Genomic DNA, 25,833 nt, shown 5'->3' on the forward strand with positions numbered 1-25,833 from the left:
CTTACAGGACCGACCATGGCTCTGAAAGACATGATGTAACACTTGTTCCTATCTGCCTGCTGGTACAGCTGCCCGGGGATGAAGTAATTCATATCTGTGACTTTTTCGTTGATCCAAGACATCTTGGTTGCCTGGGGGGACTGTTTGCTACTGCAGTCCGTAAAGGTAATTCCTACTGGGGGATCAAAGTAGTGGATGCCGATCACGTCACCAGGTTGAGCTGGAAGACGATCGTTGACAGGAACCTCCAGGACTTCAATGCGTCCAGTTTTTTTAGTGTCCAGTAGATTCTGACCAATGAACTCAAACCTACACAACAAGAGTATAATCTTATGTACATATACATCATTGTAACAGACGCTGGTTTGATTTCAATGAGAAATGTCTATTTTATATTGCTATGGGAGATAAATATAGAGTAGAAATATCCACGCGGGGAAAAGATTGTGACAAACGCGTGATTACCACTTGGCTACCCAAAATCCAAGAGTACAAACATGTTGCAGAAATGATCTTGTCCACGTTCAGGTCCATAGGGCATTTGTTTTATCTCAATACATTCAGTTTCGAGATATTTTCATACAAAACAAATAACAAGTATTCACAAAATTTAGATATTCAGTTTCTAAGCTTGATGTATTTGCGACAAAGTTGATCACAGGTAAAAAGGAAGATTAATTCGTTTCGACAAACTGAGTTCAGGTTCGTCATAGAGCTGAGATCAATATGTTAACGCGTTGCCTGAGCGGCTACAGCAATCATCGTCTCTGACAGTGAGATGCAATTGTTTAATCAGCTGAGAGCCATGGACACAACGGGAACTATTTAACTGGTGTCTTACATCCTTTCTCCAGCCTCACTTCTTGGACGCCACAGCTGCAACATTGCCTTCCCCGGTTTTGTCGCATAATATTGCCACTGAATGATATCTCCGTTCCTGGAAATCCTCATCAACTCGTTATCGCCGAGGTACGCCCAGTACGTATCACCGTAATCCAACCGTGCGATGAGGTCCACGTTGTTGCTGGGAGTTACTGACGCTGCAATAGCTGCAAGTTCAATGGAATGGCGTTAAAGTGAACTTCGGCAACCATTGATAAGTGCATTGGAAATACGAACAATATCATTCCAGTATATACAGGTAAATATTTCCTTTCCCATAATTACTATTTTACAGTGAAATGTGAGTCTAAATGCCGCATTCAAACACAATGACGTGATACGATAGGACTTTCAAGTGTAATCAAGCAACGTATCCTTCACGATACAGTTCCTAGGACGTAATTCGGAAAACCCGGTTAAGTCAGGCAGACGTTTCCAGCTGTGCTGGTTTTATTGTAAAGATTGGTAATATTTTCGATTTAAATAATAACAATTAATAATTACATTATATTGGTTGCTATGGTTGTGTAAAAGGATGCTATATGCTCTGTCATTGAACATTATGCGTTGATGGTTCTTTGTGGTTGTTTCAGACCGTTTCAGGATAACAACTTTATATTGCTTGTATGGACGTCTCCCGACTGCATGTTGTTCCTTCATCTGGTCGTGTCACAACCATTCATGTGGATCAGTGGGCAGATCACCAGTTCACATCCAAACAATCAAGTAGATCCTACCCTCAACACTTTTCTTGCCCCCATCTCTGTCACTCGTTGACGTACCTTCACAAACGAGGTTGTCCCCACTCAGTTGGCCACTGGCCAGACACACCCTGACTTCATGACCACTCTCCCGTACATGGTCATTCTTACACCTGTACTTGACCACCTGACCACGTGACACCTGGTCAGTTGTCCCCTCCAGTATCACGCTGGGCGTGGCTGCGGCTACCGGACAGGTGAGAGCTGGAAGAGTGAGTAAAGTGAAGGTAACTGTTCAACCTTATTGGTGGACGATGAGCAGGGAGAAACTGCCCCTGAATAACTTAGTCCTGGTGATGTGACTGACGTCCAGAGACCTTCAAAGACAATGCACCCTGACATTACAGGCTACGAAGTGTAATACTTCTGGCGTTAAATGGATGTAGGCCTAGACATGCTTCCACGCTAGAGCTAGAGACGTCACCGCTGTACACGACATTACAGTATTGTCAGATGGATCAACACTTAGCAACAAATGACATAACTTTGATGCAATACACTTAGACGTAATGAAGACGTACATGGCGTGCCGCTTTCTTCACAAACTCCACAGGTCAAACGACACTGCTCCTCTGCAAACTGTTTGTGATCCACGCAGGCTTCAGGCGATGTTTTAAGGATGTCCTCACAGCCTTGCATCCGGTCCACACAGATTGCGTGACCTGAAATCAACAATGACTCTGTTACAGGAACAGACCTGGGTCTCTTTTCACGAAGCAAATTTAACTAAAGTTAACCTTAACTCTCATTCTTCAACACTGCAGTAAAGTTACCTTAATAGTCTACGTAAACTCAGTCTTTGAATTATTCGTTACACTCCTCTACTGAGTCTAACAAACGCGTCAAGTAACCTTTGAGTGACCTAAGACCGTCCAATCAAATACGAGATGGCCGAACGGATTTAACCAATCAGAAAACGGCGACTGTTTAAGGTTTGGCGGACTTACAAAATTGATCCCTCAAGCATAAATATTTGACTTGAACAATACACGATTAGGGCCCTCCGATGACGTGGTGACCATAATGAAATATTTCCGTGAGTTGACATCCTTGAATATTGACAAAAACACTATTTTCAGCGACTGTTTACACACTGTGCTCCGTGTGTATCACCCGGAAGCAATCGCACGGAAAACAGCATTCGGAAGTGTTCCAGTACAAACCTTTTCGAGGTAAATGTTCAAAAGGTATGACTGAATGTCACATATACTAGTAATCACGGGGACTACACTTTTGTCCAAATATATACATTTAGAGTTATGTCCCTTCTATCGAGTTTTTCGGTAATTTTCGTGCATCATGCGTGATTCAATGTCAGATAAGGAAGTACTACCACAAAGTACCAACGAGTTGCCACTGGCGGCGGGGTATATTGAAAATGAATGAAAAACGCTTAGCCAATCAGAAACGACATTTATGTGTAAGGGAAGATAGATGTATACTGAACGGCGGTTGTTTGTGGACGGAGGGATGTTTGTTCAGATCTTTCCATATGGATGACGTGTCCCCTCCATTATGACATTGTTCCACTGACCACAACATGTATCATACTGTATGTATATATTCGAAAACACTTCATTTTGTATTTTAACCAGACTACAGGTTACAAGCTACGGGCTACATGATATACTCAACAGGCTAGAGGCTAGACCCTACAGGCTACAGATTACAAGCTACGGGATACAGACTACAAGCGACATGTTATAGGCTACAGTTTACACTCTACAGGCTAAAGGCTATACTCTACAAGCTACAGACTACACTCTACATCTACAAGCTATAGGCTACACTCTAAAGCTACAAGCTATAGGCTACATGCTACAAGCTACACTTCACAGGCTACAGGTTATAGGCAACAACCTACAAGCTAAAGGCCACACTCTACTTTTTGCAGGCTACAAGCTACATGCTACAAGCTACAGGCACAATTATTGGTAAACGTATACACTGGGAGGTGTGGTTCCACGGGGGGTGCTTTCACTGCTAGGTGATATTGATTGTACATCTTACATCACTGATCAAAGTTTATAATCCATAGTGTAAATGTAAGCACATAAGACAAAACGTTTAGTACTCACTGGGACTCCTTGTCCTCCTACAGACGAACGGATACTCAGTTGAACAGACCAGATCATTCCACTCCTTGTTGTCGTATAATTCTATACAATCCTGGTTGCGAGCATAGTTGTTGGGCTGACCTGAACACAAACCCGATGTCCACACTGATTACAACAATAGGGCAACATGGGGTTTACTCGGTTTGACATGCATACATTAGCATCCCATTACATGACAAGCATAAGTATCAGTTCTAACCTGAAAACAAGCATGGGTTGCTGAAAATTGATCGTAACCTGGATCTCATATAAGCATGTTTTGCTTGTTTTTACTTACTATCATATTCATTTTCATATAAAGCAGACCCGAGATGGTCTGGAGCAAAACAGGACAACCCATGTTTGCCATAAACGGCGACTGTGCTCGTCAGACTCGATAACTTGGTTGACACACGTCATCGTTTCCCAGATCGATGCTCATGCTGTTGATCACTGGATCGTCTGGTGCAGACTCGATTATTTACAGACCGCCGCCATACAGCTGGAATACTGCCGAGACTAAAATCACTCACTCACTCATATAATGCATACTTATGAGTCAGTTCATGATTATGCAACAGGCTGCAATGTACTCCACGTACTCTCGTTTTCATATATTCTTGTGTCTGCAATTCATCTATTACAGCTTATACATTTTATATACTATCAAAAAAGAAACGCATAGGCGATTTGTATAAAAATATATATTCATTATCTATTGAGTTCAAACAGTCATCAAAACATGCAACAAAAGTGTTGATAACATGAGTTTACTCAACTGCACTATGAAAATATCGATTTTACTTGAAGATACTGATTTTCATGAGATTTCTTACAAGAATTAGAAAGGCATCGCCAAAACGCAACAGAAATCACCCTATTTGTGGAGAAGAGGCATTCACGGTCTGGCAATAAAAATCCAGATTACTTTCAGAAATTGGCATTCGTTTTGAAGGAGTTTCAATGTCAAATCACCACAAATAACGTCTTGCGATACGACACGGAGCATCGCCATTGCAAGACTTCATGCTGGGGATTACCGACCTTCTGTTGTACGGTGTCCGAATGTTAATCTCATATGGCTTGCAACTCGTATAACAAATGACCGTCCCCGTACAGGCACACCTTGAGTTACCACTGCAGCCGAAGATCGGTACATGAGGGCATTGCAGTTGCTTGTTCGTATTGGCACGGGTAAGAGCACAGCAGCCATTGTGCCTGGACTTCAGAGGATATCCGGTCAAACTATAAGAATCAGGTTGAAAGAGATTGGTCTGAGAGACCGGAAACCCGGCGCCGGTTTCGTGCTACTTCGTCACCATCGCGCTCAGCGTCTCCGTTATCTAAAAGTACCCACTTGGTTGCATAGACTTTACCATCTTCTAAACTGGTGTAAACTTTCATGCACTAAAGTCTGTTTGTTGACGAGTTATACTTGTTTGAAAAAAACAAAACATTTTTGCAACATATTTCACGTCTATGCGTTTCTTTCTTTTTTTGACAATATATTTGTTCTTCATTATATCGTAAGTGTCCATGTAAGCATGCATATATTTTTGAGTCAGTTCATAGATTCTGCAACGTCTTCAATATATTCTCCTAGCGCATACAAGAGTCAAGGAAAATCCGCTGGTAGTACGAGCTCACTTTAGAAGTACAAACGGAACAGATGACTCTTTAACAAAAACGTAAATTGTTCCAACCACTAGGCGTCTCTGAGCACACGGAAACTGTAGCGCAAATGGGGTGCGCAGCATAGAGAAAATGACCAGTCTTCTTACATGCGAGGGAAGACAGCAAAGGTTGGCAACGTACTTTCTTCGATTCGCTTCGAAAATATTTTTCAAGTCAAAATGAAATGTCACCACCATCAACGGTATACACCCATTTCTTAAGTGGGTTCTGTGTTACATTTCCAACCTCATGTTGAACAGTTACTCACGTGAAATATTTTTTTTATTTTAAGCGCAACTCGTGGTATATCAGACCGTTCTTTGCCTCCATTCCCCATTCCAGCTTCCGGTTCAACGGAGTAAAGGAACAGGAGGGTATTATTCCATATGGAATACTTACAGTTACCTTCCCTGCTTCATCCGCCCATTACGCCAGAAGTGTTTTATGTAGAATAAATGTTACGAGAGATAAGGCAAATAAACTCCAACAGGTTTATGATAAAATTAGGCAATATGGTACTTCCTTTACGTTTCTGCTTATTCTTGTTCCCACACTCCGGCGGAGTGATGACTTAGCATAACACCACTGCCACAGGCTAATTTGCATATCACGTGACCGGACTTTTCTCTTGTTTGTAAACAAATGCGCACATTCATTAATAAGACTGGCATAAGGCTGGCGATTCGACGAGATTTTCATTATGTTTTACACTGTTACGTAAATATTTTGTTACAACTGCGTTTGTAAGGTTTATGACAATACGTATTTATATTTCAAAACGGCGCCATTGTTTGGTATTCATTAGGCTTCGATGACAGCACGTGGAGCCGTACAGCCCACGTAAACAAAGGGTCGCTACGCAAGTCGAAATAGTGTTTCAAGTTTTAGGATAATTTCTCCGTGAAACTGAACCATTTTAACAAAGATGTTCATTAGATGTGGAGACTTATCAAAAGCAAAACAGTTATGAAATTTGTACATTATTTTGACTGAACTGTGTAAGATGTGAGGAATCGTCACATCTTTCTGACCTGTGGCAGAGATACTATGCTGGTTCGCCGCATGGAACTCTGGGTAGGAGAGTGTCTTGTTTCGTCACTCCGTTCAACCGGAAGCTGGCAGGGGTAATGGAGGCGAAGAACGATCTGAATACCACGAATGGCGCTTAAAATGTTGAATAAAACATATTTCAGGTGAGTAATTACTAAACATGGGGTAAGAAATAAAAGAGCACAGACAAGTGAGAGAATAGAAGTGTACCTTTGATGGTGGCGATGTTTTATTTTGACATGAAAAATATGTTTCGAACCGAAGCGAGGGAAGAACGTTGTCAACCTTCGCTCGCTTCGCTCATATAAGAAGACTAGTCATATTCTCTTTGCTGCGCAACCCCATTTGCGCTACAGTTTGCCGGTGCTTTGAGAGAGTCTCAAAGTGATTCCTTACTAATTCATTACGCACTCACTGATCTCAAGAGTATGACATAGTTGGACGAAATCTCTCAGGTTTAGCAGATATCGTGTATATGGTATATACTTGAATAGTACAAAGTGAATATATATGAAATGTACGACTGACTGGCTGACCTTCCTCCCAGTTTGTCCAGGTGAAAGGGGTACCGTCAGACCACTTGAACGTCCCTTCAGTGTCGAAATCTGTTCCACCAATCCATATTGTTTCTATGTCATCCCTGGTAACACAAGCATTTTACCCTAAGATATATCGTTTTAACATAATAATGTAAAAAAAACCAAAAAAATAAAAAGTGAAAAAAAGGAACAAATGGAATGTGGTCTACATGAGCTTACAAGCAGAAACACTTGCACTGCTCTCCAGGACATTGGAACATTGCCAGACGCTGGTAATGGAGTGCTGGATCAACACTTAGCATGAAATAACAGAGCTCCGTTGAGGGCATATTAAAGGTATTGGATACTGAATATCGACTCCTGTTTTATACACGTCTTCCATGTAACGGGTAGTCCCGTTTTCCTGTCAATAGGAATGCTGGCATCACAGAGAGACCACACAAAGGTAATACAAATCTATTTTCGGCCAGATCTATAGGTCAGCTTGCCCTAGACCGCCTGTACATCGTGACTATAGCGCCTGTAGACCCTAGATAGATTAATAGTAGATATTTTCGATTAGACCCTCGCACTCGCAGTAAATTCGTAACGGATTAACTGATCTACGGTCGACTGAATGCAGTCCAGACCGCCTGTTGTTCCTGACTAGACCGTCTGTAGATCGCGACCAAACCGCTGGCAGATCGCGACTGGACTGCTTGTGGATTGCGACCTGACTGCGTGTAGATCGCGACCAGACGGCCAGTTACTATGATAACTAAATAAAACAATTACAGTTTGGATTCTAGATCAGAAACGTTCTCCAGTGGCCCATATTTGAGGTAGAACAGCATTGATAATTTCCATGATTGTCGGGGTCAGACAAGCAGATTTGGCTGACACATGTCATGGTATCTCAATTGCTTAGTTCGATGCTCATGCTGTTGATCACTGCATTATCTTGTCCAGGTTCGATTACTTACAGACCGTCGACATGGCACTGGAATATCTCTGAATGCAGCGTAAATGCCTTCACGTTAGCGGTAAAAAGATTAAACTGACTGAATAGTATCTCTTAGTTTAAATAAGTGTATGTATGCTATCTATTTCAAGTACCTTCCTCAGAGTAATCGGTGTGGTTCTAATATCAGATATATGGATATTGACAAACCTAAAGAGAAAGAGGAAACTGACAGTCCATAATCTCGAAGGGTGATTATTTCTTCCCAGGGGTCACCGCGCCCCTGGTTGACAAAGGACAAGCTGGGTATTAATGTCTCAAGTGTTACATCAACAAAAACATCTTCTCGATTGATTCCTGCACTCTCAATTGGTCTAGTTCCGCTTTTCATTTACACTTGAAATACAGAATCTATCATTCGCACGTTGATTAATTATCTCCATGGCCAACCCCATGCAGGATAAAAGTCCATGTAACATGGGTCCCGGATTGGACAGGAAAAAGGGGCACAATATTTGGCCGCTAGGGAATTTTAAGAGAACCGGGAAATATGTCCGTATTAGTACAGAGCTTACGTGGGAAGATATGACAGGAGTAACCTCTGTGGGAAGAGAATCAAGGTGTACAGGTTTTCGAAGGAAACAATAGTACTATGCATTTCATCAGAACCTTCGCCTTGTTGAACAGTCACATGACTGACTGAAAGAAAATTGCCATTCTTATTTTTTCCCTGTAGTATAAGTTTCTGAGTTATGTAATAGTTTTCTCATTGTCTACACTACCTTCATGTAGGCTGGTGTTATAACGTTAAAAATGCATATTCTAAACAAATAAAGATAACTATCTCATTATGAGAATTGTTCTTCCATGATGGAACGGATGTTGTCATTACTTGGGAATTAATCAAAGGATACAGAGCATAATAACTGACAGGAACAGAAGTTAAAAGACTCATAAACTATTAACTAATGGTGAACCAGCCATGGATAGCAGTTTCCGATCATGGGGTGCGACATGAATCTAGGGAATGATGCAAGTTTAAAGCATTCAGAAATATTGCATCGAATATGTGACAAGGGCGGAGCCCACTCGAACATCTTAAAAGACACCGTCAACACAAGCAAAGACTTAGCGGGGCGGGTTTCAAAGTCAGGAGAGAATTTGCTTCGCGATCGTTACAGTTCCGCATTTGGTCAAAAATGATCTGTCCGTCCTGTCCAGTACGAGTCATCTTGTAATGGAGAGAGGGATTGAATAAACCCATGTCAGTATGGGCTTGATTTCATTACTGTACGAATGCCGGCCAGTACATGAATGCAGTGTGGTTAATTAAGAGTCCTGGATCTAGATTTTCGAAGTTCTCTTATCGCTAAGTTAATGGTAACTGCCATACGTCAAGTTACGACTTATCATAGCGCTACGAGGGCTTTGAAAATCTAGGCCCCGGTCCTACATTTGCGAGTCGTACGTTAATGTTAATGTTTGGTAATTACGACTATCTTATCGCTTAGAGTGATTTGGAAAATCTAGACCTTGGTCACTCTTCACTCCTTTAACTCCTCGACATCCTCGACAGACCTCATCCTCGACAGACCACACGACAGACAACACAACAGATCACACGAGTGTAAATCAGGAGCTGATATTCAAGGCAGACCGCTTGTAGATAGCGACCAGACCGATTGTATTTCGCGACCAGAAAGTTTGGCGATCGCCACCAGACCTCCTGTTGATCGCCACCAGACCTCCTGTAGATCGCCACCAGACCTCCTGTTGATCGCCACCAGACCTCCTGTAGATCGCCACCAGACCTCCTGTAGATCGCCACCAGACCTCCTGTAGATGGCGACTAGGCTTCCCTTAAATCGGAAGTGTCGAATGTGCAGCAACTCCTGACTGTTAGTAAAGACATCATCACTCTCCTAAAGGAGAGACGAAAAACCATCTCACCAATCATTAGTTAGTTCTTACCGTAAAGATGATACAAAATCTAGTTCCTCTTTGTCCTTTGTCGGTGAGACTATAGCACCCAGCGCCTGACAATGGGAACTGGCATCAGCGTAGTTCTTCTCCACGCTGACGTACAGGTAGCAGTTGCCGTTGTAAGCAGACCAGCCACTGGGGCAACCTGGTGGTCAGTGAAAGAGTGAGTGAAATGAATGATGACTGACTGTGAATGCTAACTGGCTGGTCGCTGATGAACTGTCACGAAACGAAAGTGCCATGGGTAGTTGTCAGCAGAAGTAAGTATTGTTTGGTCCTCATTGGAGTATTTAATGACATCGAAAAGGTACGAGGTTGTAGAGTGCGGTGATAAATCACAAAACAAAGACGATAAGACAAAAGCCGGAGACACTGACATACCATATATGCAATACGAACATCAGTACTGTCATGTGTACAAGGGATACCAACATCAGTACTGCGATGTCTACATGGAATTCAAACATCAGTACTGCGATGTGTACAAGGAATACCAACATCAGTACTGTCATGTGTACAAGGGATACCAACATCATTACTACCATGTGTACAAGAAATACCTACATCAGTACTGCAGTGTGTACATGGAATACGAATATCAGTACTGCCATGCATACAAGGAATACCAACATCAATACTGCCATGTATACATGCAATAACAACATCAGTACTACCATGCCTAGAAGGAATACCAACATCAATACTGCCATGTATACATGCAATACCAACATCAGTACTGCCATGCATACAAGGAATACCAACATCAATACTGCCATGTATACATGCAATACCAACATCAGTACTACCATGCCTAGAAGGAATACCAACATCAATACTGCCATGTATACACGCAATAACAACATCAGTACTACCTTGTCTACAAGGAATACCAACATCAATACTGCCATGTATATACATGCAATACCAACATCAGTACTGCCATGTTTACATGCAATACCAACATCAGTACTGCAATGCATACAAGGAATACCAACATCAATACTGCCATGTATACATGCAATACCAACATCAGTACTACCATGCCTACAAGGAATACCAACATCAATACTGCCATGTATACATGCAACACCAACATCAGTACTGCCATGCCTACAAGGAATACCAACATCAATACTGCCATGTATACATGCAATACCAACATCAGTACTACCATGTCTACAAGGAATACCAACATCAATACTGACAAATCTCTAACACCACACATATTAGTTGCTTGTCACGCAGTCTTACTTACTTCCACATACATATCCTCCAGGTGACCAGATCCCGTCGGTCAAACATGTCCTGGTCAGGCTGTCACTACCAGATTTACACCGGAACTCGACGGTGTCCCCGACGTCATAGCTGGATCTCAGCGTCGTCACGGGGTCGGCATCAGGAAGATCATCGGGTGCGGAACAAGTCGTTACTGTCAAGGTTCATATGGGAAATTACAGTATTCAACTGCCGTTGGTGAGTGAGTGGTGCTAGAGTCACTTCCACTGGCATGCAACTGGATGTCATTTGTCTCTTAAGGATTTCCTCTGTCTGAAATACTTTTCAAAATGTCTGTAACGAAAACGCATTCAAATACCAATGTGATAAGGTTTAAAACGTATTTTACTTATACAAATCTAGAGGCAAGAGTTCAGAAAATGTTGGCAATACTTGCTCTGTGGGCCACCAGAGATCAACGAGAAACGCCATAAAACTTTAGTGAAGTGGGTCGGATGTGTCGAAAACGTTAGTGAAGTGTGTCAGGTGTGTCGAGTGTACAGGTAAATGTCCGGGACTTGTGTCAGGTGAGTTGACACATAGGGGAGACGTATGTACAGGTTAACATTACCTTTGGTGACAGGTGCGTTGGGTGTGTCACAGGTTCTGGCACACCCAGCCCTGACCTCCTCCAGATCCTTCTCACAGAAGCCTTCCTTCTTCAGTTCCTCACAGTCGGGATAGTTGTCGAACTTGCTCTCTACAGACATATCACAATCAATTTAAGTTTTATGCCATCTTGGAACTGTAGAACTTGTCAACTTACGCATAGATACATGATACACAAGAGACATGATACTGTGTGGCGTGGAATCTGACAGATTACCGCATATCACTTGTCATCTTACAGCTAGTTTAACATGCATGACGTAGTTGGTGGGCATTCTATATTTTAAACATGATGGTTCCGTCTGACAACCATGTTTCCCTCATCAATGCAATGGTCTAGAATATATCGCAGAAAGGCCCATACATTGTTACTATTCCGTTCTCTGGAGGTTTTAGTAGCCGATGTCGATTTTCAATATGAATAATTTATCAGACAGCCCTATCTATTCTTTGAGTGGCATTTTTTAGACGTGCAGTATTGAACAAACCGTGAGTGCGATGTAGATTCTCGTTTCGTTGTCAAGCACAGATAGACAGATATGGACAATGGCACAAATATCTTGACATCTTCACTTTTCACTATTCATTTAAAAACACATCAGTGCGTATATCTCGCAACTCTTTACGTCATTTGACCTTTGTTATATATGTGTGCAATGGGGCACGAGATACTCAATGCAAAACGTCCAAGTGACGTTTTGTCACGTAGGTGACGTAGGACGATTGATGGTCTTCTGCTCGTGACGTCACACGTGGACGACCAGACCTTGGGAGATCAGAAGTGGTTCCACTTTGTTGTAGATGACCTCGAAAGTCATACACAGTACGACTCCTGCATCCCATTGCTCATGCGGCGTCAATAACTGATCTTCCCGCTTGCAACATGCCAACGGCAAATTCACGGTGCACATTTGACATTAATGGCAGTTAAAGTACCGTGAGAAATGTGGCGTAAAGGTGTTTTTTTCAATTCTTGAGGCCAATAGAAACACCTCCAAATGAAGAAAACTTCGATTCAAAGATCACGTGATCGACTGCACTTGCAAAACCTAATTTGGTACTAACGTGATTTGCACGACGAATGGATGGGTTTGAGTGGGTTTTGCTAACGTTTGTTTCGAGTCGAAAGATGGGGATCCCATTTTGGATACATAGAGGTGTCATCAGAGAAAAACAATATTCATTATTTTTAAAAAATACAGTTTGTGAGATTTCTTTTCTGACACAGTATATTAACCCTTGTAATGCTAAGTATGAAGGCCTGTCCCAGAGGGATATGTACAGGCACTGGCAACTCACCCACAGTAGTCCCCGTCACACTGGCCCTCGTATACCCCTGTGTAGACACTCACCCAGCTGACATACATCACAGTAGTCCCTGTCACACTGGCCCTCGTATACCCCTGTGTAGATACTCACCCAGCTGACACACATCACAGTAGTCCCTGTCACACTGGCCCTCGTATACCCCTGTGTAGACACTCACCCAGCTGACACACATCACAGTAGTCCCTGTCACACTGGCCCTCGTATACCCCTGTGTAGACACTCACCCAGCTGACACACATCACAGTAGTCCCTGTCACACTGGCCCTCGTATACCCCTGTGTAGACACTCACCCAGCTGACATACATCACAGTAGTCCCTGTCACACTGGCCCTCGTATACCCGTGTGTAGACACTCACCCAGCTGACACACATCACAGTAGTCCCTGTCACACTGGCCCTCGTATACCTCTGTGTAGGCACTCACCCAGCTGACACACATCACAGTAGTCCCTGTCACACTGGCCCTCGTATACCCCTGTGTAGCACCAAGGCCGGAATGTGTTGTCAGGGTTACGGCAATAGTTCTTCTCCAAGTTTGCATCAAAGTCTCTGACAAAATAAAGGTGAGGATTAGTAAGATTATGATGATAACGCTAAGTACAATACTACTACAAGTACCACTATTACTGAACGTCCTAACGGGTACCCATTATCTCCTTGATGCACTGAGTACATTTTTATGAAGGTCACTTGCTTAAGAGAGTTGCGTTCAGCATACATTATACCCATCTGGGAAACTAAGCCAGACCTGAGTAGAGAAAGCCCTAGAAAGAAGCCCTTGTGGAGAGGTTATCCATTTTGAATACCATGTACAGGTTTACCTTGGATTAAACTGGTGGTGTCGGCAAGATGTGGTCTCACTCCAAGGAAGACACGTCTTGCGATCTCGCGTGAACGAGACTTTACCATTGTATGTGACGCCCTTGTCAGCCATCTTGTAGCAGTGGTTCTCGGCTGAAGAAGGCACGGAAGGAACACATGAGGCAAACGTGAGACAGGATGACGTGTGTTTTGTATGTGAATGTGAATGTGAACTATGCGTGTATTGAGTTATTTCCCTTTGACAGCGCATGCGGGTAGCTGCTGTTCCGGGAAAAACTGTCTGGTGCCTGCCACCCGAGTGTTCGGTCGTGTTGTGAACCCCTGTTGTTTGTATTGATATATATATATTTGTGATGGAACCTGACTCTGGGGACACTAATGTGGAACACTACCAATAAGCAAGCCGGCCATTAACTTCGTTGGAACACAGGGCCGGCAACGGGTGGTAATATTTCATAAATAATTCACGAAGTTTGAATTCAGCTGTCCGCCATTATATTTTCCCATGTGCGCATAACACCTGCTCTGGGTAGACCGACATTAAAGACTGGGATTTCATAGTCGGGAGTATTTATTTGCTGTTTTGCTTAGAAGAAGAAAATGGCAGGGGATTTTTTTCTAGAAAATGTCGACGATTCAAGTGATGAATGGCCAACATACTGTAAGTGATTAGAACAGTATTTCCATGATGGCGGATGAGAGATGCCACTAGTAAGAGAGCTTCGTAGTAAGTGTGGTGTTTTTGCAAGTTAATGGACATTCACGCGTGTTAGCTCATGCAAGTGGTCCTCTGACGCTTTAAGGTATATACAGCTGAACATTCAGAACTAATATCAGTCTCTCGTGGCAAACTGTACCTAAAGTGCTTCACGAAACAATGGACTGGAGGATAACGGACGAAGATCAAGATCGGCAAGCGAAAAAAAAGAAACCATCAGGTTCACCTTTAGCCTCACTAGCGCCAAAATCCTAGAGAAACAGCTAGTACAGTCAACTATCACACCTGGAGTATTCACTTTCGGGACGAGCACATCTGCATCCAGAGCCTAGATTTCCCCTCAGCTCACCTGAACAAGAGGAATCACCCAGGAGTGAAGCAACACCAACGACAACTGCCACCTACACAGCTGCGAATGGATTAGAGAGATCGTTTCTGTCGACAGTGTTTGACTTCATAGACCAGGCGTCGATGGATGTTCTTGCTACGAAGTTGGCAAACGTATTGATAATGCCTGATCTCTAGGATAAATTCAAGGAACCCTTCATGGGTGTGGCCAAAGCTGTAATGTATGGCATGTTGAACGATATTGTTGCTCCACGGAAAAAGGAAACTGATGCACTTCGCCACGACGTGCAAATGAAGACAGATGAACTGGAACAATGTAGTCGTTGGAACTCTGTCAGGGTACGTGGTGTTCCAGAAACAAGTGATGAAAATACTAGTGAAGTCATTATGTAAATACTGAAAGACGTTCACCCTAACATCAACATCTCTGACATCGACAGGTGTCATCGAACAGGGAAAATTTGTCAGCTACTGGGATCGAAACAAGGCCATCGGCAACAGAAGGAACCTACGACACAAACGAAGTTCCGTGTATATTAACAGAAGCAAATTTTTAAAACAGCAAGAGATCTGAACTCTAAACGGAAAACCGATTCAAATATTGTCCACACGACGCGAGATGTTTAAGTCCAATAATTTTGTCGTTATGTGTTCATACTGTTCTTGTATATGTACCCACTTCTTTTGCCTTCCAGTGTTATATCCTGTCCACAAAACTCTTTTGCTATACCCTCACTCCTACCTGAAGTCAGATCTGCATTGCCGGTTAAAATATAGAAGGGAATGATCATGTAAAGAAAAATGTAATTATTCTGTTTATGTCCAGTCTTCCTATCACGTGTGCCACGTGGATAAATTTACTACAGAGTGTTCTCAACATTTGCCATTGGGTAATGATATAATACAATACCGTGAGGCGATAGGAAGTTTCAGTTGTATTGTTTCATGTAACTCTTGTAATCCCTTAAACAACCCACTTCTGCGATGTTTTTTCCCATGGATTATTTGTAACAAATTGGAAAGTTGTTCTGCCTGTTCAAAACTGAGTGCAATACGTGCTGTGTGCATCTGTTTCTTTGCTTTCTACAATGTCAGTTAAATAACGCCAACATAGCTATGGCCCTGCTATTGTTGCTACTGCTTGCAGGGGACAGGGAGACAAATCCAAGCCCACTGAACCATGACTCTGAGCAAGCACTTGATGTATTTCACTTAAATACACGAAGTATCCGCCACAAGTTAAATTATTTGTGTGAAGTTCTCTCTGACTACCACATTGTCTGTTTCACCGAAACACACCTCGATGAGACTGTAAACTACACTGATCTCTTATGGGATAACCTTCACGAACCGGTCAGAAAAGATAGAAATACTTTTGGGGGAGGGGTCATGATATATATGAGTAAACAACTAGCCTTTAAAAGGATGGTAGATTTAGAAAAACAATCATGACGAAACGATTTGGATCAAGCTATTTCTCCCACAAAAACCTTGTATGTAATCTGTTGTATACAGACCTGAGTATCACTATACATTTTGGCAGCGTTTACATATAAGTGTAGTACGAGTAACAGCCTTGGATGCATCCAGTAAAATAATGGTCGTTAAAAATGAAAATTTCCTGTCAAGTAAACAGTTAAATAGCGTGGACTTAATGGAACGAAACAATCTATACGAGTACTTTGCCTCGATCTCCTGTGTAAATGACGAGAATATATCTCCTCCGCAGTTTGACAGACTTACAAAATCCACTTTAGAATTTATAACAGTTACTTAATAGGAAATTACAGATATAATTAAATGTTTGCCTCTGAGTAAAGCTTCGGGTCCCGACAGAATAAGTCATAAGCTTTTAAAAGAAAATGCTCATTCAATACGTGTGCCATTATGCTAGCTTTTTGAATTGTCATTACAAAAGGTGTGTATCCATCAGAATGGAAATTAGCTCATGTAATGTCCGTATTCAAGAAAGGTGACAATACTGAAGCATCAAACTATAGGCCGATATCTCTTATAAGTTGTGTCAGTAAACTGTTTGATATTCAAGCACATATCTAATTATTTCAACGAGAACAAGTTATTGTACAAATACCAAGTTGGTTTTCAAGCCGGAAGTTCAACTGTCCATCAATTAATTGAAATATATCATCAAATATGCCAAGCTCTGGATGGTAAAGACCAGCATTGTATGATCTTTTGTGATGTTTCGAAGGCTTTGGTTCGTGTTTGGCACAGAGGGCTTATACATAAATTCGAAATGTATGGTATTAAAGGTAGACTGGTTATGTAATTACATATTTAAGCGCTATCAAAAGGTCTTTGCGAATGGAGCTTACTCGAAGCTAATGTCCCAGAGGGATCGGTGTTGGGTCCGTTTTTATTCATTGTTTATGTGAATGATATTGCTGATGAGTTAGATGGCATTACGCGACTATTTGCAGATGACACATCATTAGGCAAGGTGTCTGGAAATCGTAGCACAATAGAAACCTCATTAAACGTAAATCTCAGACGATTATACGACTGGGCAAACAAGTGGTTGATAGCATACAAACCAGATAAGACAGAATGAGTACTTTTCTCACTTAAAGATAATACTTGCTTATTATTTGACGATACTACTGTTAAAGCTGTAGGAAATCATAAACATTTGGGGATAATACTTTCATCGAAAGGCAAATGGCCCTCCCATGTATCTAATATTGTTTCCAAAACCTCTAAAATGATTTACTCAGTGAGAAAACTTAAACATATTCTTAACAGAAATACACTTCTAAATATTTACACAGTTTTTGTAAGACCTCACTTTGAGTACGCATGCGAAGTCCGGGGTGGCTGCAGAAAAGAACTAAGTTTAAAATTGGAAAGGCTGCAGACTGAAGCGGACTTCCCAAGTATTCTTCTTTGAATTCACTTTATTATGAAACAGGGTGGGAAGCACTATCAGAGCGTAGAAGAATACGAACATTGTCCGTGTTCTATAATATTCAAAACACAAAGGTCCAGTCTAGCTACAAGAAATGATTCCTCAATGCGTGGACTCGAGGGGTCAATATAATCTAAGGAATTCCAACAATATCTGCTTGCCAAGAACAAGAATAATTAATTCTCACGAGCCGTTCTCCCCATCGACTATACGATTGTGGAACAATTTATCTACAGATGTTAGGAATTGTACTTCTCTATCAAAGTTTAAATCAAGTATAATAACGCCATATAATTCAACATATAATAAACAGTGATGAACATTTTCGCACTGGTTTCCACATGCGCAGGATGGATCAGTGATTAGCCCTACTCTGTACTAAGGTATTAGAAACATCAACATGTTACATACTCAGTTACGCCATGAAGCTAGTAGATTAAGTTACGATCTGTACAGAGTAGGGCTAATCACTGATCCATCCTGCGCATGTGGAAACCAGTGCGAAAATGTTCATCACTGTTTATTAGAATGTTCTTTACACAGTCAACATAGAAAGGTCATGCTTAAAACTAATCAACATGTATGTGGTAGTAACTTTGTGATTACATTATCGGTTATTTTAAACGGCATTGCAGATTTGACAAACCATAGAAATGAAATTATATTAAAAAATGCACATCAATACACATGCAAATCTAATCGATTCCAGTAGTCTTCTCTCTATACACCTATTGTATTATAGCATTTCCCTATCCTATCCTTCAATCTTTCTCTGTTTCTAATAATTTCTTGTGATGTAATAAGTGATTGTAAATATCTTTGGAGAGGGGTTTTATAAGTTGAAAGAGCTTGTCCCCCAATCTTTTTCACACTGTCAATAAAATATGTGTAAACTAGCTGAACTGTATTTTATCTTCAGTGAAATTGCGGCAGACAAAGAGAGTTGCTGCACTGTTGGGCTTGGTAGGTGGGAAGACTTAAAACTTGTTGCGAGATTTGACTGCAGCGGCTAAACCTACGGAGAAAACTCTAAAACAGAACTTTTGAGAAATCATTGTGTCCTACGTTTCCGTTTTCACAAGAGAGGTCAGTTGCCTACAGAATCTGTGTCCGAATATTATGCATACTTGAAGAAACTGTCTAGAACATGTGAGTTTGGCGGATTTCTCGAAGAGGCACAGCGAGTTCGCTTTCTATGTGGACTTCGTGCAGAATCCATTCAGAAACGCCTGTTATCTGAAGACAGACGTAACTGGAGTAAAGCACTGTCGGTCGCTGTTGCCATGGAAACTGTATCTAAGGACACTAGAGAACTTCAAGGTGGGAAGCCACAATCAACTAGTAGAGTTGTACAGTTCCAGAACAGAGATGGAGAGGGGAAGAAAAAGAACACAAGTAAATATGGTCAGAGTAGTGACTGTGATAGTGACTGTGATATTGACTGTGATAGTGACTGTGATTCACCATATGTGAAGAAAGTTGACATCTTAGATGATGACACTATATGGGTACAGCCGCTTATAGACGATAAGTCAAGATGGACCTCGATACTGACGCTTCTCTCTCACTCATTTCTGAACAAGACTTTAACAGATATCTTCCTGGAATACCACCAACAGTTACTGACTTTCATCTGAAGACTGATACAGAAGAAAACGTTTCAACTGTGGGACAGGTGACTGTCCATGTTAGGATACAGAACACAGAGGGAAAGTAGTTGAGGGTGACCTCGGTGTCAACCTTGTCTGCAGACTCTTTCCGTGTTGTCACAACGCCTAGTGTGCAGTACACAACCCTGTGCATGTAAAAGAACCCAAGAAGCCGTTGGTATTTGAACAGATCGTGGCCACATGAATACGTACAGCAACGTGCAGTAAACTTGGACAGAGTACTGTGACTATGTGTCCCAGCCCACCAAGTTGTGAATTGGGTACCTCGTTAGGATGAGAGAGCCACAATAAAGTCGGTGCGCCTAGGTTGTATACTCTCCAGGGAGTTGAGATTGATAATATGATGTGACGTTGAGACGGACATCCAATGATCGAGGGATACAAATATCAGCACCTTGAGCAAGCAATAGTTGCATGGATATGTGCGCTATATAAATATCCTAAAATGATGGACGTTGCTGTCTGAGGGCAACGTAAGAGAAAACGAGGTCGAGTAAGCGATGATCAAATCAGCTGTGCTCTCTGCTACGGAGAATAAGCTGTCAGTGGGAAAAAGATCACATAATAGTCTCGTGGAAACCATTCCTTATCATGTGACAAGAAAGTGACAGGCTACCCCTTTCTTCAAGCGGAAGAAAGACCATTTGTCGTGCATTTTCTAAAAACTGAATAATATCTTTTCGTCTGAGCTATACTAGTCTGGACATAATCTGCTCACAATTCCATGTCATATATAATCATGCTCCCATTTATGAAGTACAAACACGTTTCTTGATTAAGGTTCAGGTTTCAGTTTGGAACTCATCACATGATAACATACATTATGAGTGCACTACGGAAGAAAAACGAGAGAAGCCGCTCTAATTAATTTAATTATTCTGAAAACCTAAATTTACACGGTAAACATGTTTGTTGAAGTTATATTCTAGCGGCCTGTAACTGATAGAGTGTGGATCACACGATTCAGTGATGAATATCGGAAGCAGCAGGAATGATACACAATAACCCAGTCTCTGAGGTTGAGGTCACCTTGAACGGCTGCGGACATTTTCCAACTCGGTATCGTCATGATGATTACCCCAGTACAATGCCTCGTTCTCAAGAAAGGCAGTGACCATTGTGACACAGAGCCTTGGGCTGCAGACGACTATGCAGCATTTCCCGTCTAAGGAAATCATGGTTGTTTTGCTAAACATGGAACCAGTCATCTGATCTCGTGTAAATCATTCAGTCAACATAGCTTAATGGGAACCTGTTCTATGCTGGGATACGGACGTATTTATTCATTAACTAACCCATTGAACTAGATTTCGGGCACCTTTAACCAGATATAACGAGGCACGCGGATTCTGTGTTGTAGGTTACACCAGTGACAGGCCAATGTAACATGGGAGTCATCTTCAACATGTAACATGTATTGAATGATGATGGAAGCATAGAACGCCAACGTCCATCTGACGTTCATGTGGAAGACGCACATTTGACATGTCTAAACTGATCCATTATCTACTGCCATCATTTTTATGTTTTGTTCCAAATTTAGTGTTCCGATTGACGTCTTTGCTGAATAAAGAAACATAATTATCATTAAACAACTCACAGGGCCACTAAGAACGTGGACACGATCTTCTCGCCCAGAACCATTAACAATCTAGACACGATCGTCTCGCGATTTCAGGTAAGAGAACTGTTACTCGCCCCGTCGGTTATCACACTCGGTGACACGATTGTGTGTCATCGGACACCGACACCAATGATCGCTGACGGCGATATCAAACACTGAATATCAACTCCACAATTTATAACCTGCTCTGACAAGATAAAGACAAAGTGTTATAGAGACGTACGTGTGACCAGGCGGACTTTGGCCTTGAAGCCCTTCCTCTGTCCCTCGAGGGTGGTCCGCAGGTTGAGAGACAGAGTGTTCCGCACAGTCCGGATGCTGCGGTGTCGGGGGCCACTACAGTATCTGTAGATGGAGGAGGATACAGTTGGTAACAGAGATGACAAGGTACATATATTTCTTTACAGTATGTTGGGTACAGTCACAGTATCTGTAGGAGTATATAGTTAGGAACAGGGGTGACAAGGTACTCTTCCTCCTTTACAGTATGTACGGTATATGACAGTTGGAGCTTTTGTGATGTAGCGGATTTGGAAAAACGGAAATTATCAATATATGTTGTCAGCTTGCATTCTGTTTCTTGTGACGACAGCTGTATGTAATGAGTGTGCATGAAATGTTAACACCTTTATGATGGTTCCTGCCCAGTTGTATTGTAGGGTTTTGGTTTATAGCTGCTTTGTGTTATGTGTGATACAGTTTGTCAGTGTGACATTTGTGTAACACACATCCCCCTCCACCTCCCCTGTGATGTGTGATACAGTTTGTCGGTATGACATTTGTGTAACATACACCCCCCACCTCCCCTGTGATGTGTGATACAGTTTGTCAGTGTGACATTTGTGTAACATACACCCCCCTTCCCTGTGATGTGTGATACAGTTTGTCAGTGTGACATTTGTGTAACATACACCCCCACTCCCCTGTGATGTGTGATACAGTTTGTCACTGTGACATTTGTGTAACATACCCATGTGATATGTGATACAGTTTGTCAGTGTGACATTTGTGTAACATACCTCCCATGTGATGTGTGATACAGTTTGTCAGTATGACATTTGTGTAACATACACCCATGTTATGTGTGATACAGTTTGTCACTGTGACATTTGTGTAACATACCCCCCATGTGATGTGCGATACAGTTTGTCAGTGTGACATTTGTGTAACATACCCCCATGTTATGTGTGATACAGTTTGTCAGTGTGACATTTGTGTAACATACCCCCCATGTGATGTGTGATACAGTTTGTCAGTGTGACATTTGTGTAACATACGTAAAGGGATTCTCGCCCAGCAGCAAATATCTGACAAGGAGTTTATCTTCACATTCTGATCCGGAAGTGGCGATGTCGAAGTCGTCAAAGTCTAACAGGATAGTTGAGTCTTCAGGTGCCTGTTTAAAGACGTCATTTGCTTGTCAGTTACATTTCACTTTGAATGCCACCAGACTTAATGAAAAGAACGCTGAACTCATTAACAGGGATCCGTACAGTCATATACCCACACACATGGGTTCGATCAAAGATTTGAGCTTGGTGAAACGTAATGAAGGTTAGTGACCCGTACAGAAGGAGAAACAGAGATCTAAACTGGGATTTGAATCCACTGTGTTGTGACGTAGAAACTATATATGTTGTACGTCTTTGGCGGGTGTAACAGATTAGTGTTCTACTTACTCTTCTTTTGTTACCTTTTTGTTACTTTTTATCTACCCGATGAATACCAAGGCGACACTAGTTTGTGATCGTACCGTAAATATCCAGAAACAGTCCGCGTTGTTGGGGTACAGACTGGGATAGCCAGGGGACGTTATTGTCATTGTAGGATTGTCTTTGGTCAGCTTGTATACGCCTCCACAGTCTGTAGTGAAGAAAACAGTGTACAGGCCTCCACAATATGTGGGAGAGTGGAGAAAAGGTTGTACATTGCCAGTACATCCCCTATACTATCATACCTCCACAGTCTGTGTGGGAGTGGAGAAAACATGATACATTGCTAGTACATCACCTATACTATCATACCTCCACAATATGTGGGGGAGTGGAGAAAATGTTTACATTGCTAGTACATCACCTATACTATTATACCTCCACAATCTGTGGGGGAGCGGAGAAAAGTTTTACATTGCTAGTACATCACCTATACTATCATACCTCCACAGTCTGTGGGGGAGCGGTGAAAACACCGTACATTGCATATCATATCACCTATAGTATTATGCCTTCACAATCTGTGGGGACAATTCAGAATTCATTTGAGAAAATGGATACCCAAAACCCATTGTGTAATTAAATGAAATAGCTCTACAAACCTTTGTTAGCAGGCACATAGTAGCAGTAAATGAATTTCTCTGACAGCAACTTGGGGCTGTAGGCGTACTGGCCTTCGTTGTCGTTGTCAAAACTCAGGTACTCCCGAAACGCCAACATCCCTGCAAAAAGAACCAATGTCGTTGGACCAACAAAGGTGCAGAGTATTGTTTCAGAGTAAGTAGGATTTGAATTCAACTGACCAAGAGCAAGCACTAGTTGCGTGGATGTGTGCACATATACATATACTATAACATAACAACGCGAATCCGACACGTACTAGACACAATTTTTCTGCTTTAAAGAGTGACATGTTTACTGCTGATGTCGACCTCATCACCAACTGAAAATCCTTATTTCAGCAAAGCTTATATTTCAGACTTATTACTTACAGACTGGTTATCGCCCTTCTGTGTGCAGCGTCATGTTTGTTATCAGTGAACACCTATTCTGCTTGCAAAGTAATCATGTATTAGTCAGGGATAAGATCATTTCCGAGGAAAATCAATCTGACACATCGACACTACTTTGGTAATTGTTCAACCAGATACATGATATTCAAAATGAAACATAAGACAATACCACACATAAGAAAATACCACACGAAAAATAAAACCAGAAAAAGTACAAATCAATATATGTGTATGAGTCATACATTTCTGTAGACCCGTGAGGATAGACATCCTGTGCATATAAGAGAATAGTGACTGTCCTGTACACAAGCTAAGCCATATAGCTACAGGGTGGGAAGGGGTGGGCGTGAGATCAGTTCCTGGGGTCATCGTCGTGTGCTGTTGTCAGTGTCGGGTTTTGGGGGTCTGGGAGTCAAAACATACAAAGCTGTATGTTTCATTTTTGACTCACTTCTATAATGCCGATCAAACAATCCTTCGCGACGATTGATCTGAAGAGTGAAGGCATTTTTCTAACACTTATACTCTCTCTTACCGTCAACTTCTTGACAAGACCCGGAATTTTTGTCGTGACGGAACAAGATGAAGGGTTTGGTATTGGGGAGTTTGAGCGGAACTTCGTGGAAGCCGTCGTCACGGCAACAGAAATCAAATTGAGTGTCTGCATCATAGACACCGTCAGGCACGGCTCCAGATGTAGTTGTGGTGGTCCCGGCAAGGTTGTCAAACTTGATGTATCCACTTTCAAAACCTGAAGGTATCATTGACGAAACTATGTGTATCTGAGTGAGTGAGAAAGTGATGGATGCACGCCAACTACTTTGGTGAAACCTCCCAAATAATGACTCATATGTTCATGAACTCAGGATGATATTGTCATAACCTGTATAGATAATCCAAGATTCAAAGGTAATTAGAGCGCTCTATAAAATTAATACTCGAAAACAGTTAGGGATTGCTCGAGTCTTTCATATATCTATCCAGTTTGTGTGTGATGTCATGCTTACGGCTGACGAACCAACAAAAGTATGCAAATATTAATTGGCTATATGCAGTATCTGCCTGGCTATACACTTACCAGTAGCACAGTCTCCTTTCTTCAGCATATAGTATCTGCCTGGCTGTACACCTAGCATTAGGACACTTTCCTTTCATCATTATACACTGTCTGTCTGGCTATGCACTTACCAGTAGGACAGTCTCCTTTCTTCAGTATACAATATCTGCCTGGTCCCCATAGAGCTGTGTCAGCGTTAGTAGTGGTGGAACTTTCCTTCACACAGAAGTCGTACTTGAAACTGTTGGCCGTAAACTCTCCTTTCATGTGCACGGTGTCGCTCTGCGTGCTGCTCCCGTCGCTGGTGTGTTGTACTGACCCCTCTTTGAACTCGTCCCCGGGGCATCCGGCAGTAGGGGACGGCAGGGCGTATGTTCCCCCGGGCCACTTGGTAGGGGCGGGCACTGGGTAGGACACTGACAGTATTATGACAACTTTTGACTGGAATGGTTGAAGTAGTGTCCACATTCCAACTTACACACAGGTCTAGCTTTTGCTTTCATCTCTGTACGTATCGGCATGATTACGAAATATAAGAAAATATGACCTCAGACCATAAATGCTCAGAGCTTTCACAGGCATAGAATATGGCACGAGGGCACTCAGTTACGTCGTGAAGGACATGTAATAAATATCAAATATTGTTTTACTTCAGTTTTTAACACAGTGTTTATTTTATTTTAGCTTACATCTAAAATGAGACGAGGGGAGTGGCAGCTGGCTGGTTCTTTGTGCACTTGGATAAAAAGCAACCACACGAATACAGTTCATACCTCCAGTGCAGTAAAGCTGTACATAATGTCA

The 25,833-nt window shown here is 42.0% G+C and overlaps 1 protein-coding gene across 1 annotated transcript in view; it reads right to left on the bottom strand.

Annotated features, from left to right (window-relative positions):
• LOC137281982 (uncharacterized) overlaps nt 1–25,833 on the bottom strand; it is a 105,570-nt gene that overhangs the window by 64,347 nt on the left and 15,390 nt on the right. The window contains exons 11-27 of the mRNA XM_067813730.1: nt 25,161–25,433; nt 24,508–24,723; nt 23,562–23,681; nt 23,001–23,110; nt 22,525–22,643; nt 21,471–21,592; nt 13,961–14,093; nt 13,564–13,688; nt 11,772–11,900; nt 11,181–11,354; nt 9,914–10,070; nt 7,000–7,103; nt 3,722–3,841; nt 2,165–2,305; nt 1,665–1,847; nt 842–1,049; nt 6–309 (exon numbers count right to left, since the gene is read on the bottom strand). Coding sequence (XP_067669831.1) covers nt 6–309; nt 842–1,049; nt 1,665–1,847; nt 2,165–2,305; nt 3,722–3,841; nt 7,000–7,103; nt 9,914–10,070; nt 11,181–11,354; nt 11,772–11,900; nt 13,564–13,688; nt 13,961–14,093; nt 21,471–21,592; nt 22,525–22,643; nt 23,001–23,110; nt 23,562–23,681; nt 24,508–24,723; nt 25,161–25,433 — 2,738 coding nt within the window. The remainder of the gene's footprint in view (nt 1–5; nt 310–841; nt 1,050–1,664; nt 1,848–2,164; nt 2,306–3,721; nt 3,842–6,999; nt 7,104–9,913; nt 10,071–11,180; nt 11,355–11,771; nt 11,901–13,563; nt 13,689–13,960; nt 14,094–21,470; nt 21,593–22,524; nt 22,644–23,000; nt 23,111–23,561; nt 23,682–24,507; nt 24,724–25,160; nt 25,434–25,833) is intronic.

The sequence above is a fragment of the Haliotis asinina genome, chromosome 4 (assembly GCF_037392515.1).
Source record: "Haliotis asinina isolate JCU_RB_2024 chromosome 4, JCU_Hal_asi_v2, whole genome shotgun sequence".
Taxonomy (NCBI): domain Eukaryota; kingdom Metazoa; phylum Mollusca; class Gastropoda; order Lepetellida; family Haliotidae; genus Haliotis; species Haliotis asinina.